Raw genomic sequence first — 21,511 nt, 5'->3', positions numbered from 1 at the left:
TCATTCCAGCCTATGTATTGCTTACTAGCCTGCCTTGATTTCCAATCTAGCTTGGATACTGACTGGGGAAACTTTAAAAATTTTCACATTCACCCCATGTATCATTCTGGGATGTAACATATTTTGTGCTAATACTCAAACCTCCAGACACCAGACCCTCAGAATGATACCAACCGTTGTCTCTCGGTAGTGTCAAGGAAAACACTGATTTAGTTCGTGGTATGTGCTGTCGTCCAGTAGAACGTGCGTAAACTGTAGTTGAAAGTAACACCAGAAATACAGAAATACGGAGCACAGGAAAAGTGTATCTATGAAGTGTGGCATCGAAGATCTTCAGTGGGTGAGCCGATGGAGCGTGAGGTCATTGTACAAAAGGTCAAGCGTTTAAACCCCCCTACTAAAGGGCTTTCTTTAACTGTTTACGATTAAAACTGGTATATGGGAAGACACTTTCCTGAAATTCGAAGAAAATTTTTGCAGTTTGTTCAAAAATGTTCAAATGTGTGTGAAATCTTATGCTAAGGTCATCAGTCACTAAGGTTACACACTACTTAACCTAAATTATCCTAAAGATAAACACACACACCCATGCCCGAGGGAGGAGTCGAACCTCCGCCGGGAGCAGCCGCACAGTCCATGACTGCAGCGCCTAAGACCGCTCGGCTAATCCCGCGCGGCTTTGTAGTTTGTAGCAATGTTCTTTTGGTAGTCTGTTTGTGCTTCGTTAGTTGAAAGTAGCAAACCTATAGAGCACATTTGTATAGACAGGTTTGGTGTTGTGTCGCACGTGTCCGACAAAACACCACATCTATCTATACAGATATACTCTACAAGTTTGTGACCTTCAACTAACGAAGCGAAAACAGACTGGCAAAGGAACATTGCTACAAGCTACGAAAAGTTGTTTTACATGTCAGGAAAATGTTCTCTCGTATAACAGTGCCACGTGTAAACAGTTAAAAAAAATTGGCGTCAATGTGGTTTGAACGGGGAACTTTTGCTGTGATAACCTCAGCCTCTTCCAACTGACCCAACCGATATCTACAAAATAATCACTCACAGATATTGTTCTCCTGAGCACCGTAGTTCTGGTGTCACTTCTACTTATAGTTTACGCATGTTCTGCTGGACGACAGCACATATCACTAACTAAATCAGTGTTATGTTTGATACTCTATCGAAGTATAATGTTTGGTACTGATCTGAGTGGTTGACATCTGGAGGTTTGTGTGTAAGCTCCAAATATAATTTCTCCGTTTGAGAATTTATTTCATAACATTTTCCTTACATATTAGAATTTAAATTTTGCCTTAACCATGCTATCATGTCTTCTGTAATATAAAAACTCACTGCCCTGATTTAGAACTATTAGATCGAGCAACATTGATGATCGTTTAGTCATGCGAAAATTTAATTCTGGTGGTAAACCCGCGAATACACACATATTTACGCTTCTGACTTTGATACCTATCAGCCTTGTTAATTGCTTGTGTTCTTCTTCTGTTGCCGAGGTGGAGCTGCTGCCCAAGCCTAACTTGAAGATTCTGTGTCTCTGTCATTAGCGACTGCTCGAGAGCTGTAGCCGTTGCTGAAGACGCAGAATCTGATGGGATACCTGTGGCTGATGTCTCAGCTGTTGCTATCAGTGCTATATAGGGTGTTACAAAAAGGTACGGCCAAACTTTCAGGAAACATTCCTCACACACAAAGAAAGAAAATATGTTATGTGTACATGTGTCCGGAAACGCTTACTTTCCATGTTAGAGCTCATTTTATTGCTTCTCTTCAAATCACATTAAGCATGGAATGGAAACACACAGCAACAGAACGTACCAGCGTGACTTCAATCACTTTGTTACAGGAAATGTTCAAAAGTCCTCCGTTAGCGAGGATACATGCATCCACCCTCCGTCGCATGGAATCCCTGATGCGTTGATGCAGCCCTGGAGAATGGCGTATTGTATCACAGCCGTCCACAATACGAGCACGAAGAGTCTCTACATTTGGTACCGGGGTTGCGTAGACAAGAGCTTTCAAATGAAAGTCAAGAGGGTTGAGGTCAGGAGAGCGTGGAGGCCATGGAATTGGTCCGCCTCTACCAATCCATCGGTCACCGAATCTGTTGTTGAGAAGCGTACGAACACTTCGACAGAAATGTGCAGGAGCTCCGTCGTGCATGAACCACATGTTGTGTCGTACTTGTAAAGGCACATGTTCTAGCAGCACAGGTAGAGTATCCCGTATGAAATCATGATAACGTGCTCCATTGAGCGTAGGTGGAAGAACATGGGGCCCAATCAAGTCATCACCAACAATGCCTGCGCAAACGTTGACAGAAAATCTGTGTTGACGACGTGATTGCACAATTGCTTGCGGATTCTCGTCAGCCCACACATGTTGATTGTGAAAATTTACAGTTTGATCACGTTGGAATGAAGCGTCATCCGTAAAGAGAACATTTGCACTGAAATGAGGATTGACACATTGTTGGATGAACCATTCGCCAATCAGCTGCTGATAGTGCCTGCACACGCTGTACATGGTACAGAAACAACTGGTTCTCCCGTAGCACTCTCCATACAGTGACGTGGTCAACGTTACCCCGTAGAGCAGCAACTTCTCTGACATTAGGGTTATTGTGAACTCCACTAAGAATTGCCTCGTCCATTGCAGGTGTCCTCGTCGTTCTAGGTCTTCCCCAGTCGCGAGTCATAGGCTGCAATATTCCGTACTCCCTAAGACGCCGATCAATTGCTTCGAACGTCTTCCTGTCGGGACACCTTCGTTCCGGAAATCTGTCTCGATGCAAACGTACCGCGCCACGGCTATTGCCCCGCCCTAATCCATACATCAAATGGGCATTTGCCAACTCCGCATTTGTAAACATTGCATTGACTGCACAACCACGTTTGTGATGAACACTAACCTGTTGATGCTACGTACTGATGTGCTTGATGCTAGAGCAATGAGTTGTATGTCAACACACGCACCGAAGTCAACATTACCTTCCTTCAATTGGGTCAACTGGTGGTGAATCGAGGAAGTACAGTATATACTGACGAAACTAAAATGAGCTCTAACATGGAAATTAAGCGTTTCCGGACACATGTCCACATAACATCTTTTCTTTATTTGTGTGTGAGGAATGTTTCCTGAAAGTTTGGCCGTACCTTTTTGTAACACCCTGTATACGCAGCAAATCTCCATCCGTCGCCGTCTTCTTCCCCTTGCCTAAGTTCTGATAGCCACTTTTATGCACACAACTGCTGAAAAGTATGTAGCTTGCGACTCCCACGCAAAACTATCTATTATGTCTTCGATTTAGTACTTGGACCACGAAGAATGAATTTAAATCTCAAATGAGAAAAACATTTGCAATTTCAAAGTGATTGAATTCATTATCCCAGGGGAGAAAAGCCCCACCTTCGACGGACTGGCACTAGCGCTGTTTACTTAAATTATTCCTGTGACGAGATGGAGCACTAGAAAAAGTTGGGCGATATATCTGGAATAGTAAATCAGTACTTCTGTAGAGTCGAACTGTATATGTCTGCTTTCATGTCCAGTAGCTACCTTGCGATCCTTTGGTCAAAGCTTATCTAAGCATCAGGATGTACAGTGAATTTAAACAAGTGTAAGATGCATTAAAATATATAATAATAATATATTAGAAAAGTTAAATTCTCTGGAACAATTATTGCAGCCAACACCAAAATATTTACATTATAATGAACTGATGATTTATTCAATAAGTAAAAGCAGATGATTTAACCTTTTCACAGTTAAAATTTATATTCCATATATATGAAAAATAAAAGGTCAAAAACTGTCTTCCTTTGTGATAAATAATGCACTTTCGCCACAAAAAATTATTAATCTGAGCGAATATAACGAGACCTCTGTTTTCATGTGAATCTACAATTTTCAGAGTTAGATTTTTAACTTTAGAATGATTTTATCAGGATGGCAATTATGAAACAAAATATAACAAATCAGTGCAGTGCCAAAACACATTTATTCTCCTTACAATGAAAAATATAAAATGTGATACTCAACTTTCCAACATAACATTTGAAAATGTCTTTAACATACCACACAGCAATGTTTTCTACATTCTGTGAAGTAGTCTGGGGCATATACGTCCTACTACATACAAATTATGTGCAAACCAGGAGAACTATGAGGAGTGTAGTAATGTTTTAAAACAATGTCTATGATATGTAAGAACATACAGTTTACCTCAGACGTTCTTTTGATGGAGAGGATGGTGATCTGATCTGATTTTCGTGAAAAAGACGCACTGTATCATCTAAATGCACATGCCATCCCATTTGATCGCTTGCACCCTTCTATATGTCCATCGTGTGGTCCATAGTATTTTTCTCCAAGTTCCGAAAAGACGTTGCCACATGCTAGCGTTAGGCATATATCAGTAACAGACGTCCTAACCATCAGAGCTGCATTCCACTTTAGTGGGGTATCTGTGTGCCATCAACCACGAAAGGATTACAACGGTGATCCTACAAATATTGTTGAAAAAATTTCAGAAATTATAAAATTCAGTAACGTTCGCATGATTGTGTATTTAAAGTGGTAGCTGATCCATTGAATACAATCTGAAGTGCTGACTATACGCAAAATATTTGGCAACTCAGAAACAATTAAAATTCACTTAATGGCGGTCAACATATCAGAATTCACGTCATTGTGAGGAGACTCTCGCAGTCTATTTAATAACGTAAATAATAATAATAATAATATAAAATAATCAAAGTTCAACATTGTACATCGCGTAACATTTGCAAAAAGTTAAAGTTCCAGCAGATTCACTGATTCTAAATCCCATTTGATTCGTGATTTATCTAAGTGTTAACAAATGCTCAGTTCAATAATTCAAAAACAGTCTTAATCGCATTTATTATTATTGTTATACCGCCAACCGGTTTCAACCCGACGTAGGGGTCATCTCCTGGGCGTTTACACCATTGGTCGACTGCTGGTGGTGTCACTCCTGTCTACATAACATAAAGTTTCCTGCCGTTATGTAGACAGGAGTGACACCACCAGCAGTCGACCAATGGTGTAAACGCCCAGGAGATGAAATGACCCCTGCGACGGGTTGAAACTGGTTGGCGGTATAATAATAATAAATGCGATTAAGACTGTTTTTGAATTATTGATTAATCATACTAATCGCTGCTTCTCTCCACAGCCATGTTGCCCAAAAGTACTCAATTACTGAGCGGCCATATACCGCACATAATAAATCGCTTCACAACTAAAAGCACACTACCAGCTCTCCAACATAGAACTTACCCATAAGATCAGTCCACATAGTGTGGATGTCCAACACGGAATGCTGCTCGATGACTGTTATAAGACTTCAGTTTCTCCACCAGAACTGACAAGGAACATAAAATATAGAAAATGGACCACCACTTACAAAATATACAATTTACAATAATAACATATGTGTCAAAATTTAGAAAGTGAACCACCATTTACAATATGTACAAGTCACATTTATAACACAAATGACTAACGAAAGGTCTTTCTCTTCTGTCCTGCCCTCAGACCCTACACATTTAACAGTTTATGCAGAATTCAGTAAAATACGAAATTTACACACCTGTGACTACGATAAATGACGAAGAATTTGTTGTTAAAACTTGATGAAAAATAAAGATAGCCCGTTTGTAGAAGCATCTCTTCATGCTTTGTTCGATGGTAGGATGAAATACCACATTTAAATTACCTTTGCAGCAGCTGATTTTGTTCCGTCACAGCCCCATCTGCTATTACAAAATTGTTGGGGGTCAGCATTTGTTTGACAGGTAAGGGGTTACTCAGTATACATATTTTAATGGACAAAATATTAGACATTTTAAACAAATACATTCCAGTTTGTAAGCTGAGAAACAGTTGGTTGTCCTACTCATATCACATGGCCACCACGTAATTTCATGACGTAGACATCAGCTATCATTCGCCCAGAAAAAGACACAAAACCTAGTTACGCAACATTCTATCCATTAAAAACGACTGCAGCTACTCAAAATCCGCCTGGTACGAGCAGACCAAAATTTGTCTCAAAACTATATGACACCGTCATTTATACCTTGTACGGTTGAGGACAATGTCAATGTAAAGTCAGAAATTCCACCAGCAGCGGAAATGACCGATAGGTTTTATTCCGGTGTCTAGCTAAGATGATAATCACATTTTGATATACGATATTTTGACAGGAGACTGATGTCATAACCACTTTTTGTGAGCCATGGTATGATGTTCTCCAGATGCCTGAGATCCGATCTGTCTGGAGCCACAGTCCTACCCGTCGCCTTCACGTCGCGCAAGTGATGTAACGTGTGCCTGTACTCTAAACTGTGTGACCTACTCATCATTTTATCCACTGTGAGGGAATTTCTGCTGTGTTTCGCCTACATCGGAACCAGGCGCATGTGAGAGGACCGACTCACTTGGCTTTTTAGGGTCTATAGGTAAAGGCCTAATAAGTGGCCCCCCTGCTTAGACCTCAGTCATACCACTCACTTAGTCATCTCGTGGGTCCATGACCGAAGACCGAATACGTAGTCTCCGTCTGTATTCTATGCAACTGTAAGCTGGTCTGACTTGTGTTGGTGCTTGAACTGAAGCTAATCTATGATATAGGCGTAACAGAGAGATTGTAGTCCAGACAACGAGCGGACATTAAAAAATCGCTTCAAGCATCTCGAAAAGGAGACAGTATAAATAGGTAACATGCTGTGTACACAAACATAATTACTAACCATATATAACGTACCGATTAAAGAGGATGAATATAGCGCATAACTGGTTTTCTTTTCTACCTGATACTTTCAGATATTTTAATATTGTTATTGAATTGCATCTAGATGACTTAAAGAGATAAATAATCATGACAGTCATACGAAACAGAAGAAAGCGGAAAGTCCTCGGTTTGACACAGAGATGGTGTTAATATCAGTCAAGTTCAACTTTAGTCTTGGTTCAAATTGGGGTATGTCATCTTTCACAATAAATTTTCAGTCTGCAGTTCAGTGCGTACTCGTTTAAGACTCGATAAGAATGGTGTTTCGGACCAGGTCTCGAATCCGAAACATCTGCCTGAGTTATCCAGGCACGCCTCATGCCCTCACAGCTTCACTTCCGCCATTACCTCATCTCCTACCTTCCAAACTTGACAGAAGTTCTTCTCTGTGCGGTGCTGTTAGTTAATACAAGTACCATAACCAAATTATTGTGTCATATTGAGATGTTCCAACAGTAATACAACCAAAGGTTCCCTCATGTCATCAGTTTAATCAATATATACAAAAAAATATTCATTCCACCACTCCAAATTAACATACATCTATGTTATTCAGAACAGAAAATCATTACTCACAAAATATAAAGGCAAGAAGTTTTTGACATCAATGTAACACTGCAGTTCACAGATACTGGCCAATATCTTTAACAGTGCATACCTTGCAAAAGCTCAGAAAAATTTCCATAACGTCTCAACAACTTTAAAACAGTTCCCCCTAGTGTAAATACAGAAGACACATTGACACACAGTGGTTACGGTTACTACAAGCCACACCACAAGTTGGGAAACGGGGCCAAATTTCTAGTAGTTTACTGTCGAGTTGAGATTTTCACACACAAATGTTTTATTCATATCTTACAGAAACTAGCAGTCCGGCCATAAACAGCCTTTTAAACGCGGCGCTAACGGCAATCAAATCATTTATAGCAATACAACAATTTAAAAAAAATTCATTTTTTTTAAAAAAAAGCACAGATGCTAGCAGTACGGCAATAAACAACCTTTCAAAACACGCCGCTAACGGCAATCAACTAATTTATAGCAATGCAACAGTTTAAAAATTTCTTAAAAAACACACACAGAAGCTAGCAGTACGGCAATAACAGCTTTCAAAACACGCCGCTCACGGCAATCAAGTAATTTATAGCAATACAACAGTTTAAAAAATTTAAAGAACATTAGTAAACAGGCTACTAAACTAAATACAGAACTTTGTTAATAAAATACGGTGAGGCAGTGAAGCTACCAACACTGCCATAAAAAAAAATCAAAGGTCTCAGCAAAAACACGATTAATGGCAATAAAGGAATGGAGGAATTTAAAAAAAGTTTTTAAACAAAGTGTCCTGGAATATCATTAGAACGTAGCAGATACGACGAACCCGTGTATGGCGGCCACAAATCACCCACTCAGGGATGCTCAGGCTAGGCAGAATACTGACCAATTTAAATACGCCCGTAAACACAATTGCCACTCTCAGGCTGGTCACTGCACCGACTTTTAGTTAGCCGAAAACTTGTAATAAGATGGCTTAACTTGATGACAGAATTAGAGCTAACCTCGTGCAAGGAAACATTACACCCCACAGTCCTGAATGAGCGACCACATGATCAACCAACAAGAAGCATGAATTTACTCATAACACACGACAGAATAGCGAAACAAACTGCCAAAACTACACCTCCCATCGGGCAGTAACGAGAGGAGGAGGAAAGATCACTGTCTTCAATTACACCGGTGCCGGGGACAGGAAACCCGATCGCCGGAGGCCACAAGGCCGAAGAGACACTGGTTACGCGAACTTATTACTTACTGATTGAACCTTCCACTAACTTAACTTGCAATTATGCTCGAACAGGCAGTACACGACCTCCGATGGCAAGGATCCACACATCCGACCTCGCACGCGTCGCCATTGTACCCAACACGCCACGGTCACGCGCCAACACGCTCTGTCAACGGAGTTCACGTCTTCTCTGCAAACGTTGACGGGTAGTGACCGCTCCTTCATGTTAGGTGTCTCCTCTTTAAACTCCAGTGTTGAAACGGAGGACTTAAAGAAGCTTGTTAACGTCTCACCAAGGTTGGTTGGTTGGTTGTTTTGGGGGAAGAGACCAAACTGCGAGGTCATCGGTCTCATCGGATTAGGGAAGGACGGGGAAGGAAGTCGGCCGTGCCCTTTCAAAGGAACCGTCCCGGCATTTGCCTGGAGCGATTTAGGGAAATTACGGAAAACCTAAATCAGGATGGCCGGACGCGGGATTGAACCGTCGTCCTCCCGAATGCGAGTCCAGTGTGCTAACCACTGCGCCACCTCTCTCGGTCTCACCAAGGTGAAATGAACAGCAACTACTCGTGGGGCGATTCTGTATTTAACCAACCCGCGGGGAGCTCTTCCGTCAAATCGACCCGCCCGTTACACACAACCGACATACTTCACGTGGCGACTCGGTACAACCGACCACGCCTGGTACGCGCTGGCGAGCCACACTGCCCTCCCGTGTCCACCACACTCTCTGAGAGCACGCCCCTACTTCCGCGCCACCACACGAAGTTACCACAGGTCAAAGATCTCACTTCCTCCGTAGCAGTTTCCCGGAAGCAAAAACGCAGCTATCGATAGCCGAGGGAAAAGACAACTAAGCAGCCACTTAATGACAGACAACATATCAAACAAACATGTCAGGGGAAGAAAAGGAAAACCAATGCAATCTAAATACAAGGTGTCGCACGAGTCGATACACGGTTCACACATGTTCTAACAAGGGGAGGCCGCCAGTTGTGAAATTCAGATTCGATTCATACTGCGCATAATAGAAACTTATGGCCAGAGGTGTAATGTGGCAAAGCACCAAGATGCACTTCTCAGCGTTGTCGAGAAAATCGAGTTAAAAGAAACCGTTGCTGTGAAATGCTCTCTACGATTAATGATTTCCTACAGCGTCGTGGCGCAGCGGTACGCGCTCGGGTTCGTAATCCGAAGGTCGCCGGATCGAGTCTCGTGCCATGCAACTTTTTTTTCTTATTTGTTTTTTGTAATTCAAATGTACACACACACACACACACACACACACACACAGATATATATATATATATATATATATATATATATATATATATATATATACACTCCTGGAAATGGAAAAAAGAACACATTGACATCGGTGTGTCAGACCCACCATACTTGCTCCGGACACTGCGAGAGGGCTGTACAAGCAATGATCACACGCACGGCACAGCGGACACACCAGGAACCGCGGTGTTGGCCGTCGAATGGCGCTAGCTGCGCAGCATTTGTGCACCGCCGCCGTCAGTGTCAGCCAGTTTGCCGTGGCATACGGAGCTCCATCGCAGTCTTTAACACTGGTAGCATGCCGCGACAGCGTGGACGTGAACCGTATGTGCAATTGACGGACTTTGAGCGAGGGCGTATAGTGGGCATGCGGGAGGCCGGGTGGACGTACCGCCGAATTGCTCAACACGTGGGGCGTGAGGTCTCCACAGTACATCGATGTTGTCGCCAGTGGTCGGCGGAAGGTGCACGTGCCCGTCGACCTGGGACCGGACCGCAGCGACGCACGGATGAACGCCAAGACCGTAGGATCCTACGCAGTGCCGTAGGGGACCGCACCGCCACTTCCCAGCAAATTAGGGACACTGTTGCTCCTGGGGTATCGGCGAGGACCATTCGCAACCGTCTCCATGAAGCTGGGCCACGGTCCCGCACACCGTTAGGCCGTCTTCCGCTCACGCCCCAACATCGTGCAGCCCGCCTCCAGTGGTGTCGCGACAGGCGTGAATGGAGGGACGAATGGAGACGTGTCGTCTTCAGCGATGAGAGTCGCTTCTGCCTTGGTGCCAATGATGGTCGTATGCGTGTTTGGCGCCGTGCAGGTGAGCGCCACAATCAGGACTGCATACGACTGAGGCACACAGGGCCAACACCCGGCATCATGGTGTGGGGAGCGATCTCCTACACTGGCCGTACACCACTGGTGATCGTCGGGGGACACTGAATAGTGCACGGTACATCCAAACCGTCATCGAACCCATCGTTCTACCATTCCTAGACCGGCAAGGGAACTTGCTGTTCCAACAGGACAATGCACGTCCGCATGTATCCCGTGCCACCCAACGTGCTCTAGAAGGTGTAAGTCAACTACCCTGGCCAGCAAGATCTTCGGATCTGTCCCCCATTGAGCATGTTTGGGACTGGATGAAGCGTCGTCTCACACGGTCTGCACGTCCAGCACGAACGCTGGTGCAACTGAGGCGCCAGGTGGAAATGGCATGGCAAGCCATTCCACAGGACTGCATCCAGCATCTCTACGATCGTCTCCATGGGAGAATAGCAGCCTGCATTGCTGCGAAAGGTGGATATACACTGTACTAGTGCCGACATTGTACATGCTCTGTTGCCTGTGTCTATGTGCCTGTGGTTCTGTCAGTGTGATCATGTGATGTATCTGACCCCAGGAATGTGTCAATAAAGTATCCCCTTCCTGAGACAATGAATTCACGGTGTTCTTATTTCAATTTCCAGGAGTGTATATATATAATGCAGCATCTCCACGCGGCATGGACTCACTGCTTGTTGAATATGACTGTTACTTCCTTGTGAACACACAAGCACAGGGAGGCTCAGCCGTACGCCGCAATATGTATCTGGAATGATTTTCTCCAGTCCAGGAAGCACTCGAAAAGCACTGCAACACGAGAAAACGTTAACCAATAGCCTGGTTACCGCAATGCAGCGAAACGTGGTACTGTTCGACGGCGCAGAAACCATGTGCATTCCCCCATCAGCTAACATCCTGCTCTCGGCAGCGTTTCCGCCTTAGCGACTCGTAAAGCCACTACTGTCTCTCCAGTCGGAACGTCTACCTGCGTTCGCTACCTGTCCGTTACTTCACATTCTTCAGATAACATATCAGAGAGGTCACGTGACCTCGCAATATCTTTCAAATGGTCCAAATGGCTCTGAGCACCATGAGACTTAACATCTGAGGTTATCAGTCCCCCTAGAACTTAGAACTACTTCAACCTAACTAACCTAAGGACTTGCTGTCAGGAAGGTCGCAGTTCGTAGTAATAGACGGCAAATCATCGAGTAAAACTGAAGTGATATCAGGTGTTCCCCAGGGAAGCGCCCTGGGACCTCTGCTGTTCCGGATCTATATAAATGACCTGGGTGACAATCTGAGCAGTTCTCTTAGGTTGTTCGCAGATGATGCTGTAATTTACCGTCTAGTAAGATCATCCGAAGACCAGTATCAGCTGCAAAGTGATTTAGAAAAGATTGCTGTATGGTGTGGCAGATGGCAGTTGACACTAAATGACGAAATGTGTGAGGTGATCCACATGAGTTCCAAAAGAAATCCGTTGGAATTCGATTACTCGATAAATAGTACAATTCTCAAGGCTGTCGATTCAACTAAGTACCTGGGTGTTAAAATTACGAACAACTTCAGTTGGAAAGACCACATAGATAATATTGTGGGGAAGGCGAGCCAAAGGTTGCGTTTCATTGGCAGGACACTTAGAAGATGCAACAAGTCCACTAAAGAATCAGCTTACATTACACTCGTTCGTCCTCTGTTAGAATATTGCTGCGCGGTGTGGGATCCTTACCAGGTGGGATTGACGGAGGACATCGAAAGGGTGCAAAAAAGGGCAGCTCGTTTTGTATTATCACGTAATAGGGGAGAGAGTGTAGCAGATATGATACGCGAGTTGGGATGGAAGTCATTAAAGCAAAGACGTTTCCCGTCGCGGCGAGATCTATTTACGAAATTTCAGTCACCAACTTTCTTTTCCGAATGCGAAAATATTGGTAGGAATGATCATCAAAATAAAATAAGAGAAATCAGAGCTCTAACAGAAAGGTTTAGGTGTTCGTTTTTCCCGCGCGCTCTTCGGGAGTGGAATGGTAGAGAGATAGTATGATTGTGGTTCGATGAACCCTCTGCCAAGCACTTAAATGTGAATTTCAGAGTAATCATGTAGATGTAGATGTAGATCATGCCGGAGGCAGGATTTGAACCTGCGACCGTAGCGGTCACGCGGTTCCAGACTGAAGCATCTAGAACAACTATGCCATAACGGCCGACGCAATATCTTTGACACAGCCGCTGTCGTTTGCAATAGCGCCAGCCATAGGCACGATACCTTGCGCGACTACCAGTCCTGAAAGTAAAGCTGTGAGAGGCGGTCATAAATGACGCCTATATAGCTCGATCGGTAGAGGAGAAAAGTTTCGGGTTCGAGTCCTGGTCTGGAACACAGTTTTAATCTTCCAGGAAGCTTCAAACATCGTATCGGTCTGTGGATCACTTCTTGCACGACTTACGCTTGGAAAAGGTCGATGAACTGCACAGTCTTAATGTTTTGTCTTTGTGGTGTTCTACAGTGTGCAGCTATAAGCTTGATGTGTTATTTCTGCAGAATGGGCCCACTACAGAGCAGCTGAAGTACGTGACGGTGAACGTGACAGACACAGCGGTTTGCCGCACGAGGCTGCTCGTACTGGAAGGAATGCTGTGTGCTGGAGGGATGGGGAACGAAGACTCCTGCCAGGTGAGCCTACTGTCCTTATATAGATAATAGTCCCTTCACTTCACCGTGTTAAGTCCTCATAGTACTCACGAATTGTGTCCCACTTCTGTCATAGAATCTTCAAGTAGATGATGACACAATGTATTCCTTCTTCAGTACACTTTCCGCAGACATAGCCATAGATCATTTATTATTTAACAGTTTGTTTCTTCAGCTCTTCCTGTTACCTATAATTTGAACTTTCTCTTTCAAATTACTACTATCAAAACTTAGTACTGTTTTCTATACATCGGCATGTAATGAAACTACATGTACTACTAGAGCTAACATATTACTGTTTAACCTTGCCACAGTGGCTACTGTTGTTAATTACGGACTGCAACCACTGAGAAAACTAACTGTCCTTACCGCTACTACTGCACTATTCGCTATTACCTATAATTTGTGAAAATACTATAGCGACGGTAAAAAAATTGCAAAACCAAGGAGTTGTGAGACATAAACGGAAGTTGAAAGGTGTGTTTCTACATCTGAAAGATAATGTCTATTCACATTTCGTGCCAATCGTGTAAGAGAGGAGCTAGTGGCGCCACTGTGAGGATGCAAATCAGGATTGCTTTAAATACACACTGTAATGGTCGTGAGCGTTTGTTGGCCTTGAGATTGGACGTGGTAAGTTTATGTTAGTCAAGAATGCTTTTAGGGCGACAAAGACGCCATTGTCAGCACCTCACTGACATTTAACGAGATCTTATAATAGGGCTAGGAGAAGTTGAATGTTCTTTCTGCAGTTCTGGGAACGAATGTAGCCACTGTTCGATTCAAATGGCTCTGAGCACTATGGGACTTAATTTCTTATGTCATCAGTCCCCTAGAACTTAGAACTACTTAACCCTAACTAACCTAAGGACATGACACACATCCATGCCCGAGGCAGGAATCGAACCTGCGACCGTAGCGGTCACGCGGTTCCAGACTGAAGCGCCTAGAACCGCACGGCCACACCGGCCGGCAGTAGCCACTGTATACGACAGCTCGTAGCGGTGGTCAAAGGAATGTATTGTCGCTAGAAGACGGGCTCCGGACATCACGTGACACTACTGAGAGAGAAGACCACCGTATTCGGCCTATGCCTCTGGCACAGCGTACTGCATCCGCTGGACCAATCTGAGCAGCAGCCGGCACCACAGTGATCCAACGAACGCTTATAAATCGGTTACTTGAAGGACAGCTCCGAGCCAGATGCCGTATAGCTTGTGTTGCACTGACCCCAACCACCGCCATTTGCTGCTTTAGTGATGTCAAGCGAGAGCTCATTAGAGGGTTGGGTGGAAGTCTGTTGCGTTTTCTGATGAAAGCTGGTTCTGTCCCGGCGCCAGTGATGGCAGTGTGTCAGGCCAGTTGGAGGACAGAATGCAACTTATCTACATGCTAGACACACTGGACCTATACCTGCGCTTATGGTATGGCGTGGGGTTTTGTATGACAGCAGGAGACTCTCGTTGTTATCCCACGCACCATGACCACAAATTTGTGCATCAATCTGATGATTCGATCTGTTGTGCTGCGATTCACGAAAAGCATTCAGGGGGTGTTTTCCTACAGGATAACACTCGCACACATACAGCTGTCGTAACCCAACATATAGTTCAGGGTGTCGACATGTTGCCTTTGCCTACTCGATCACCAGATCTGTCTCCAAACCAGCACATAAAGAGCATCAAGGGCGACAACTCCAGCGTCATCCACAATCAGCATTAACTGTCCCTATCTTGACCCAGTGCAAAAGGCATGGAACTCCACCACACAAAGTGACATCCAGTACCTGTACAACACAATGAATGTACCTTTGCGTACTGGCATTCAACATTCTGGCGGTTACACCGGTTATTAATGTACCAGCATTTCATATTTACAATTGCTTATCTTGCGCTTACATTAATCTGTGATCCTGTAACGTCAATCACTTCAGTATGTTACCTAGACAAATGTATTCACGAAAATTCATTACTTTACAGTAACTATATTTTGGTGTTGCGAAGTTTTTCCCATCAGTGTATATGGTTACTGGTGCATGTATAGGATCAATATAATTGTAGCGATGTGACAAGAAAAACTGGAGCGGAGCCCCTCTGTGTTAAGGAGGTAAAAGCGCGCCAATGGGGAAGGTGTACGAAGCGTCGACGGCGTGCCAATTGTCGACCAAGCAGTGGTTTGAATTCACCCATTGTAGTAAATGCATACCGGTTTGAATACGTGACGTCCGCCTGCTTAGCTGGATTGTAATGTGCTTACCTCCTATGCAGCGGGCGCGGGTTCGATTCCCTGCTGGAATGAAGATTATCTCCGCCCGTGGACTGGGTGTTGTGTTGTCCTCATCATCATTTCATCCTCATCACCGGCTCGCGAGTTGCCCAATGTGGCGTCGACTGAAATAAGACTCGCACTCGGCGGCCGAACTTCCCCGGTTGGGTCCTCCCAATCAGCAATGCCACACGATCATTTCATTTCATTTGAATACAAGACGGAAACTTCCACAGATACGTGGAATTATTGTCTCGATTGGCCGTTGCCTCTGCTACTAAGAAAGTGGCTTGATTAAACAGTACTACATAGTATTTGTCAATTACTAGAAGAGCCATGTCTGAACCATCAAACACTGAGGCTAAAAGCACTGAATACTTGCAGACGCCGACTCAGCGTTTCAAAACATCGTCTCAAAGTAATTTCCTTTTTCCTTTTATGTTGTGACACCCGCTAGCATTTTTTGCGTGGTGCTTCATCAATATAGTTTAATTTAGGGATGCATACAATCATTTACCCAAATCATGCTACCTATATCAGTTTTCTGACCCAATTCCTAAAATCTGCTTGAGCGTCACTGTTATAGACACCGTAACTGACTCAACAAAGACACTTAGGGAGTTAATAAAATTTTATCGGGCTTCCAGCCGCGTCAGACCTACTACTTGAAAATGACTGAGGAGAGCTCGGTCGAAAGCTTTTGGGATTTTAACCACCTGATGTGGTTGGAAGCCCGAGAAAATTTTATTAATTCATATCACCGCGAAACCATGCATTCATACACAATTAGTGAGTTACATTATCTGAAAAACATTTTACAAATTTAGTCCATTTAAGTTGTGGTGGTAATTAGTTTCGCAGTTCCGTAATACACTGCTGGAAAAAATCTGGTATCCTCTTTAGACGTTCCAGATCACTCAAGATTTATTGTTGCAACAGTACACATGGAGTACATGAAATGATTAAATTTTCAGATCAGTAGCACACGCGGTTTTGAGGTACCACGGGTAGCAATGCAGGTGCTGACTCTAGCATCCAGTTGATCGTATAGATGGTGAATTATCTCCTGGAATACGTTAGTCAACGCCTGCTCGACCTGTTCACGCAGTTCTGTGAGACCTGTTGGTTGACGAGTCGCACGCGTCACGTCTTGCGCCATCATATCCCACACATGCTCGATTGGAAACAAGTCCAGAGATAGTGTTGACCAGGGAAGTTCCTGCACGTCTTGCAGGACACGTTGAGTTGCACAGGCAGTGTGTGGGCGAGCAAGAATGGCAAAAGAACAGATCTAACAACAGTCTGCATGTACCTAGCGCTGGTTAGCTTCCCCTTCAGAAACATCAAAGGTGATCATGTGTTGCAACGCATCGCGCCCCAGACCTTAGGGTATGGGATGGGGCGAGTGTGCTTTGGACAAGTGCACTCTACGAGACAGCGCTCACCAGGTCCACGTCCTACGTGCAAACGACAATCACTTGCGTGCAGCCCGCAGCTCGTGGTCGTGCGGTAGCGTTCTCGCTTCCCACGCCCGGGTTCCCGGGTTCGATTCCCGGCGGGGTCAGGGATTTTCTCTGCCTCGTGATGGCTGGGTGTTGTGTGATGTCCTTAGGTTAGTTAGGTTTAAGTAGTTCTAAGTTCTAGGGGACTGATGACCATAGATGTTAAGTCCCATAGTGCTCAGAGCCATTTGAACCATTTTGAACTTGCGTGCAGACAGAATCTGCTTTCATAGCTGAAAACCACTGCGTGCCATTCCATCTGTCAAGTGATGCTCTGACGGCACCGGTCGAGCCACGCTCGTCTAGGCTGTTGCATTAATGGAAGATAGGATAGAGGTGTGCTTGCCACTGCTAATAACCGCTTCGCAACAGTTCGTGTTGTTACGTCTACACTCACAAACCCTGCTACCTGACCTGCGGTAGCTGTACAATGGGCCACTGCTGCCTTTAGAACGCGACAATCCTGGCGGGCGTCTATGCTGCGTGGACGTCCAGAACATCATCTACCGTTGAGGGGACGTACAGGCGATCCCTGATAGCAGTATCATTGCACGATTGACGCAGCACATCCACCTTGTGCGGAGATTTTCCCAAAGGACTATCCTGTCACACGAAAGGCAACAATTTGACACCTTTAAAACTCGTTCACTCGTTCAGTTGGCTGTAGAGAGCAGGAGTGCGTCCCCGTGACGTGATTGCCTGCTTACTGCACGCATATGAACCTTCTGGATGTGAAAATTCCCTATTAAAGGGTAAACACAGATCGCACTCTGGTAGCTCTGTCGCTGCGCTATGTGCAGGCGGACGACGCTAAAACTATTATCAGAACATCTACCATCCTCAATGTGGCATATGCCACCATGGGATCAAAATAGACACTATGTTTCAAGGTGTGCTAATTTGTTTCCGGTAGTGTATACACTCTAAGCCATAAAACACGGCGCACATCAAAGAATTATCCGAATGGGGCGGAAATCGGTAGATATTCAGATAAACAAATGATTACAATTTCAGAAAATCAGTGGATGATTTAGTGATGGGAAAGAGCTTTACAAATTGACCAACGCAATAAAGTGTTGGTCCATCTCTGGCCCTAATGCAAGCAGTTATTCGGCTTGGCATTGATTGGTAGAGTTGTTGCATGTCCTCTTCAGGGATATCATGCCAAATTCTGTCCAATTGGAGAATTATATCGTCAGAATTCCGAGATGATTGGAGAGCCCTGCCTATAAAGCTGCAATCTTACGCCGCGCGGGATTAGCCGAGCGGTCTTGGGCGCTGCAGTCATCGACTGTGCAGCTGGTCCCGGCGGAGGTTCGAGTCCTCCCTCGGGCTTGGGTGTGTGTGTTTGTCCTCAGGATGATTTAGGTTAAGTAGAGTGTAAGCTTAGGGACTGATGACCTTAGCAGTTAAGTCCCATAAGATTTCACCCATTTTTTTTTTTTTTATTTTTTTTTTTTTTTGCAAACTTTCTCGATTGGGGGGAAATCCGGCGACGATGCTGGCCAAGGTATGGTTTGGCATGCCCAAAGACAAGAAGTAGAAACTTTCGCAGTGTGCGAGGGGAGAGGGGGCTGGGATTATCTAGCCGAAATGTAAGCTCAGGGTGGCTTGCCGTGAAGTGCAACATGATGGGGCGTAGAATATCGCTGACGTTCTGCTGTGCTGTAAGGGTGTCACGGATGACAACCAAAGAGGTGGTGCTAGGAAATGAAATGGCACCCCAGACCATTACTCCTGACTGATGAGACGTGTGGTGGACAACAGTCAAGCTAGTATCCCATCGCTGTTCGGGGCGTCTCCAGACATGTTTTTGCTGGTCATCTGGTCATCAGATCTCAGTTCGAAGCGGGACTCAGCACTGTAAATAATTTAGTCAGTGAGATTCCAGGCCGAAGACGTGCCTGGAGACGTGTCTGCCACCCCTTCATGGGGCCTGGCAAAATGGAGTTTGGGTCTGAGGTTCAATTTCTTTTCATAGCAGGATTATTTGGTTGCTATCCACGGCAACCTTACAGCATATCGATACGTTGACGATATTTTATGCCTCATTCTGTTGCTTTCATTGCAAACCATCCTGGACTTACATTTCAGCGAGATGATGCTCGCCCACACACGGAGGTAGATTGCACTGCTTGTCTTCGTGTTTGGCAAATCCTACCTTGGCCAGGCAGGGCACTGGATCTCTCTGTGATTGAGAACGTTTGTAGCATTATGGACAGGATCCTTCAACCATCTACGGATTTGCACGATCTAACGCTCCAATTGGGCAGAATTTGGCGTAATATTCCTCAGGAGGACATCAATCAACCCTATCGACCAATGCCAAGCCGAAGTGCCAGAGGTGCACCAATGGGATACTGACTTGTTGAATTTGTAAAGCTCCCTCTCTTGAATAAATGATCCAATTTTTCTGAAACTGTAATAATTTGTTTGTCTGTACGTATGGATAATTCCTTCTTTGTGTGTCGTTCTTGTTGAACTTTATGAAAAGGTAACAATTTAACTATAGTAATACTCGTACCCGAGAATATTCTACGAGAAATAATTAAACTGTGTTAGTACTGCATTGATGGAAAAGAATGGAAACTGTATGTTCAGTTATTATGTGAATTTGTGGTTATGGGATACCTTTCTACGACTGCAGATCAGCTCCTTAAATTACTTTAGATGTTGCTTTATTTAAAACCATCTAAAATATTATTATAACCATTAATGTGATGGAGCGCCTTTCAGGTTAATTAGTGTCTCATAGTGATGTATATAATAGATATTGGAGATAATGGATGATTCGGTACTTTTTCTCAAGGACTGTATATTTGGTTTAGAATGACGACTTCATTCTGTGTACAGGGAGATGGTGGTGGGCTACTCGTGTGTAACGGTTCACTTGCCGGAGTCGTCAGCTTTGGCTACTACTGCGGTCTGCCAGGCTACCCTAGCGTGTACACCGACGTGTCCAAATACGGCGACTTCCTCAACCATTCGCTGACAGAGCCGGTGTCGCCTCAATGACGTCACCAGGCTACTAGACGCTGACCGTCGTCGGCTCCATGGACAGCGTGGGGAGCGTCAAGCCGGGTTTAACTCTGCTGCCTGTTTTTCTGTGAAGCACTACCCGACAGGACAGTCTCTGTAGCAAGAAAACGCTCTCATAAATGGATGTCTTATGTAGGCTTAATGCTCTCGTCAGTAAAGGGCATGCGATTTTCTGCTGTTCATGTACTTTATTATATTTAATGTCATACAATATGCTGGTACGAGTGAAACTGCCCTACACCATGGATGATACATACCGTACATGACATCCTTATAGTGGAACCAACATCTCGATCAGCTGATTATTGGAGACATCCATATTCAGCAGACCTGTGAAGTACTGTTCAGTTTATCTTCATTTTAGTATTTTCAGTAAGGGTTTCTTTATTAAAATGATGCAGTACTGTACAGCGTTTGGTTCCAGCGAAAGATATATGCAAGCAGCTAATAGAGGATGTACATAAATGTTTACCTTGCTAACAAAATTCTTTAACTCTTTATTGATATAGTAAATGAAACTTGCGTTATACCACATACAGCTCTACTCATTAAATTTTGAACCTTACATGAACATTTAATGCATTTCATTTACGTCACAACATCTGTACCTCTCGAAACACCCAAAATATCAAGCTGGCGCTCAATCGCATGCCACACATGCAACATGTCTGGTGTGACTGCGCTAATTGTATCTCTGATGCGTTGCTGCAATGTCGTAACATCAGGAACTACTGTTGTACACAGTACCTTCACATACTCGCAAAGAAAGAAATCGAAGAGGATAATGTCAGATGATTTCGAAAGTCACGGAATAGAGCCGTCTATGCCAGTCCACCTGCTGAGGAACGTTTCATTAAGAAAACCGTGGATTTCTACAGGCCGATGAGGGGGAGTTCAGTCTTCCTGAAATATGGCAGAGCTTTGCTTATCCTGTAGCTGGAGCATGATATAATTCAGCAACATGCCTAGGTAAACATATACACTTACATTGCTTTCAAGGAAGTAAAATGAGCAACCAACACCACACCACACTTTAATCTTTGGACTGTCCCGAATGTGTTCTTGTATGACATGAGGATTTTCTAGTCCCCGGATCCAGACATTATAGCAGTTAACTGAGCCACAAACATGAATTGTATCCTTATCGGAAAAAACACGCACGATCTAAGAAATCATTGTGATCACCCAAACGATTCAGCATATCCACTGCAAACTGTTCACGTTTTCGGTGATCAACTGGTTGTAATGTTTGAACAATTTGGACCTTGTAAGCATGCAA

General features: G+C 44.3%; 1 protein-coding gene across 1 annotated transcript in view; it reads left to right on the top strand.

The window, feature by feature from the left end:
• LOC124788541 (trypsin eta-like) overlaps positions 1 to 20,208 on the top strand; it is an 86,648-nt gene extending 66,440 nt beyond the window's left edge. The window contains exons 2-3 of the mRNA XM_047255811.1: positions 13,277 to 13,408; positions 20,047 to 20,208. Of these exons, the coding sequence (XP_047111767.1) occupies positions 13,277 to 13,408; positions 20,047 to 20,208 (294 nt within the window). The remainder of the gene's footprint in view (positions 1 to 13,276; positions 13,409 to 20,046) is intronic.
• Positions 20,209 to 21,511: the final 1,303 nt, after the last annotated feature.

Source organism: Schistocerca piceifrons, chromosome 3 (genome assembly GCF_021461385.2).
Source record: "Schistocerca piceifrons isolate TAMUIC-IGC-003096 chromosome 3, iqSchPice1.1, whole genome shotgun sequence".
In the NCBI taxonomy this organism is placed as follows: domain Eukaryota; kingdom Metazoa; phylum Arthropoda; class Insecta; order Orthoptera; family Acrididae; genus Schistocerca; species Schistocerca piceifrons.
This window is presented reverse-complemented; position numbering and strand designations above follow the sequence as displayed.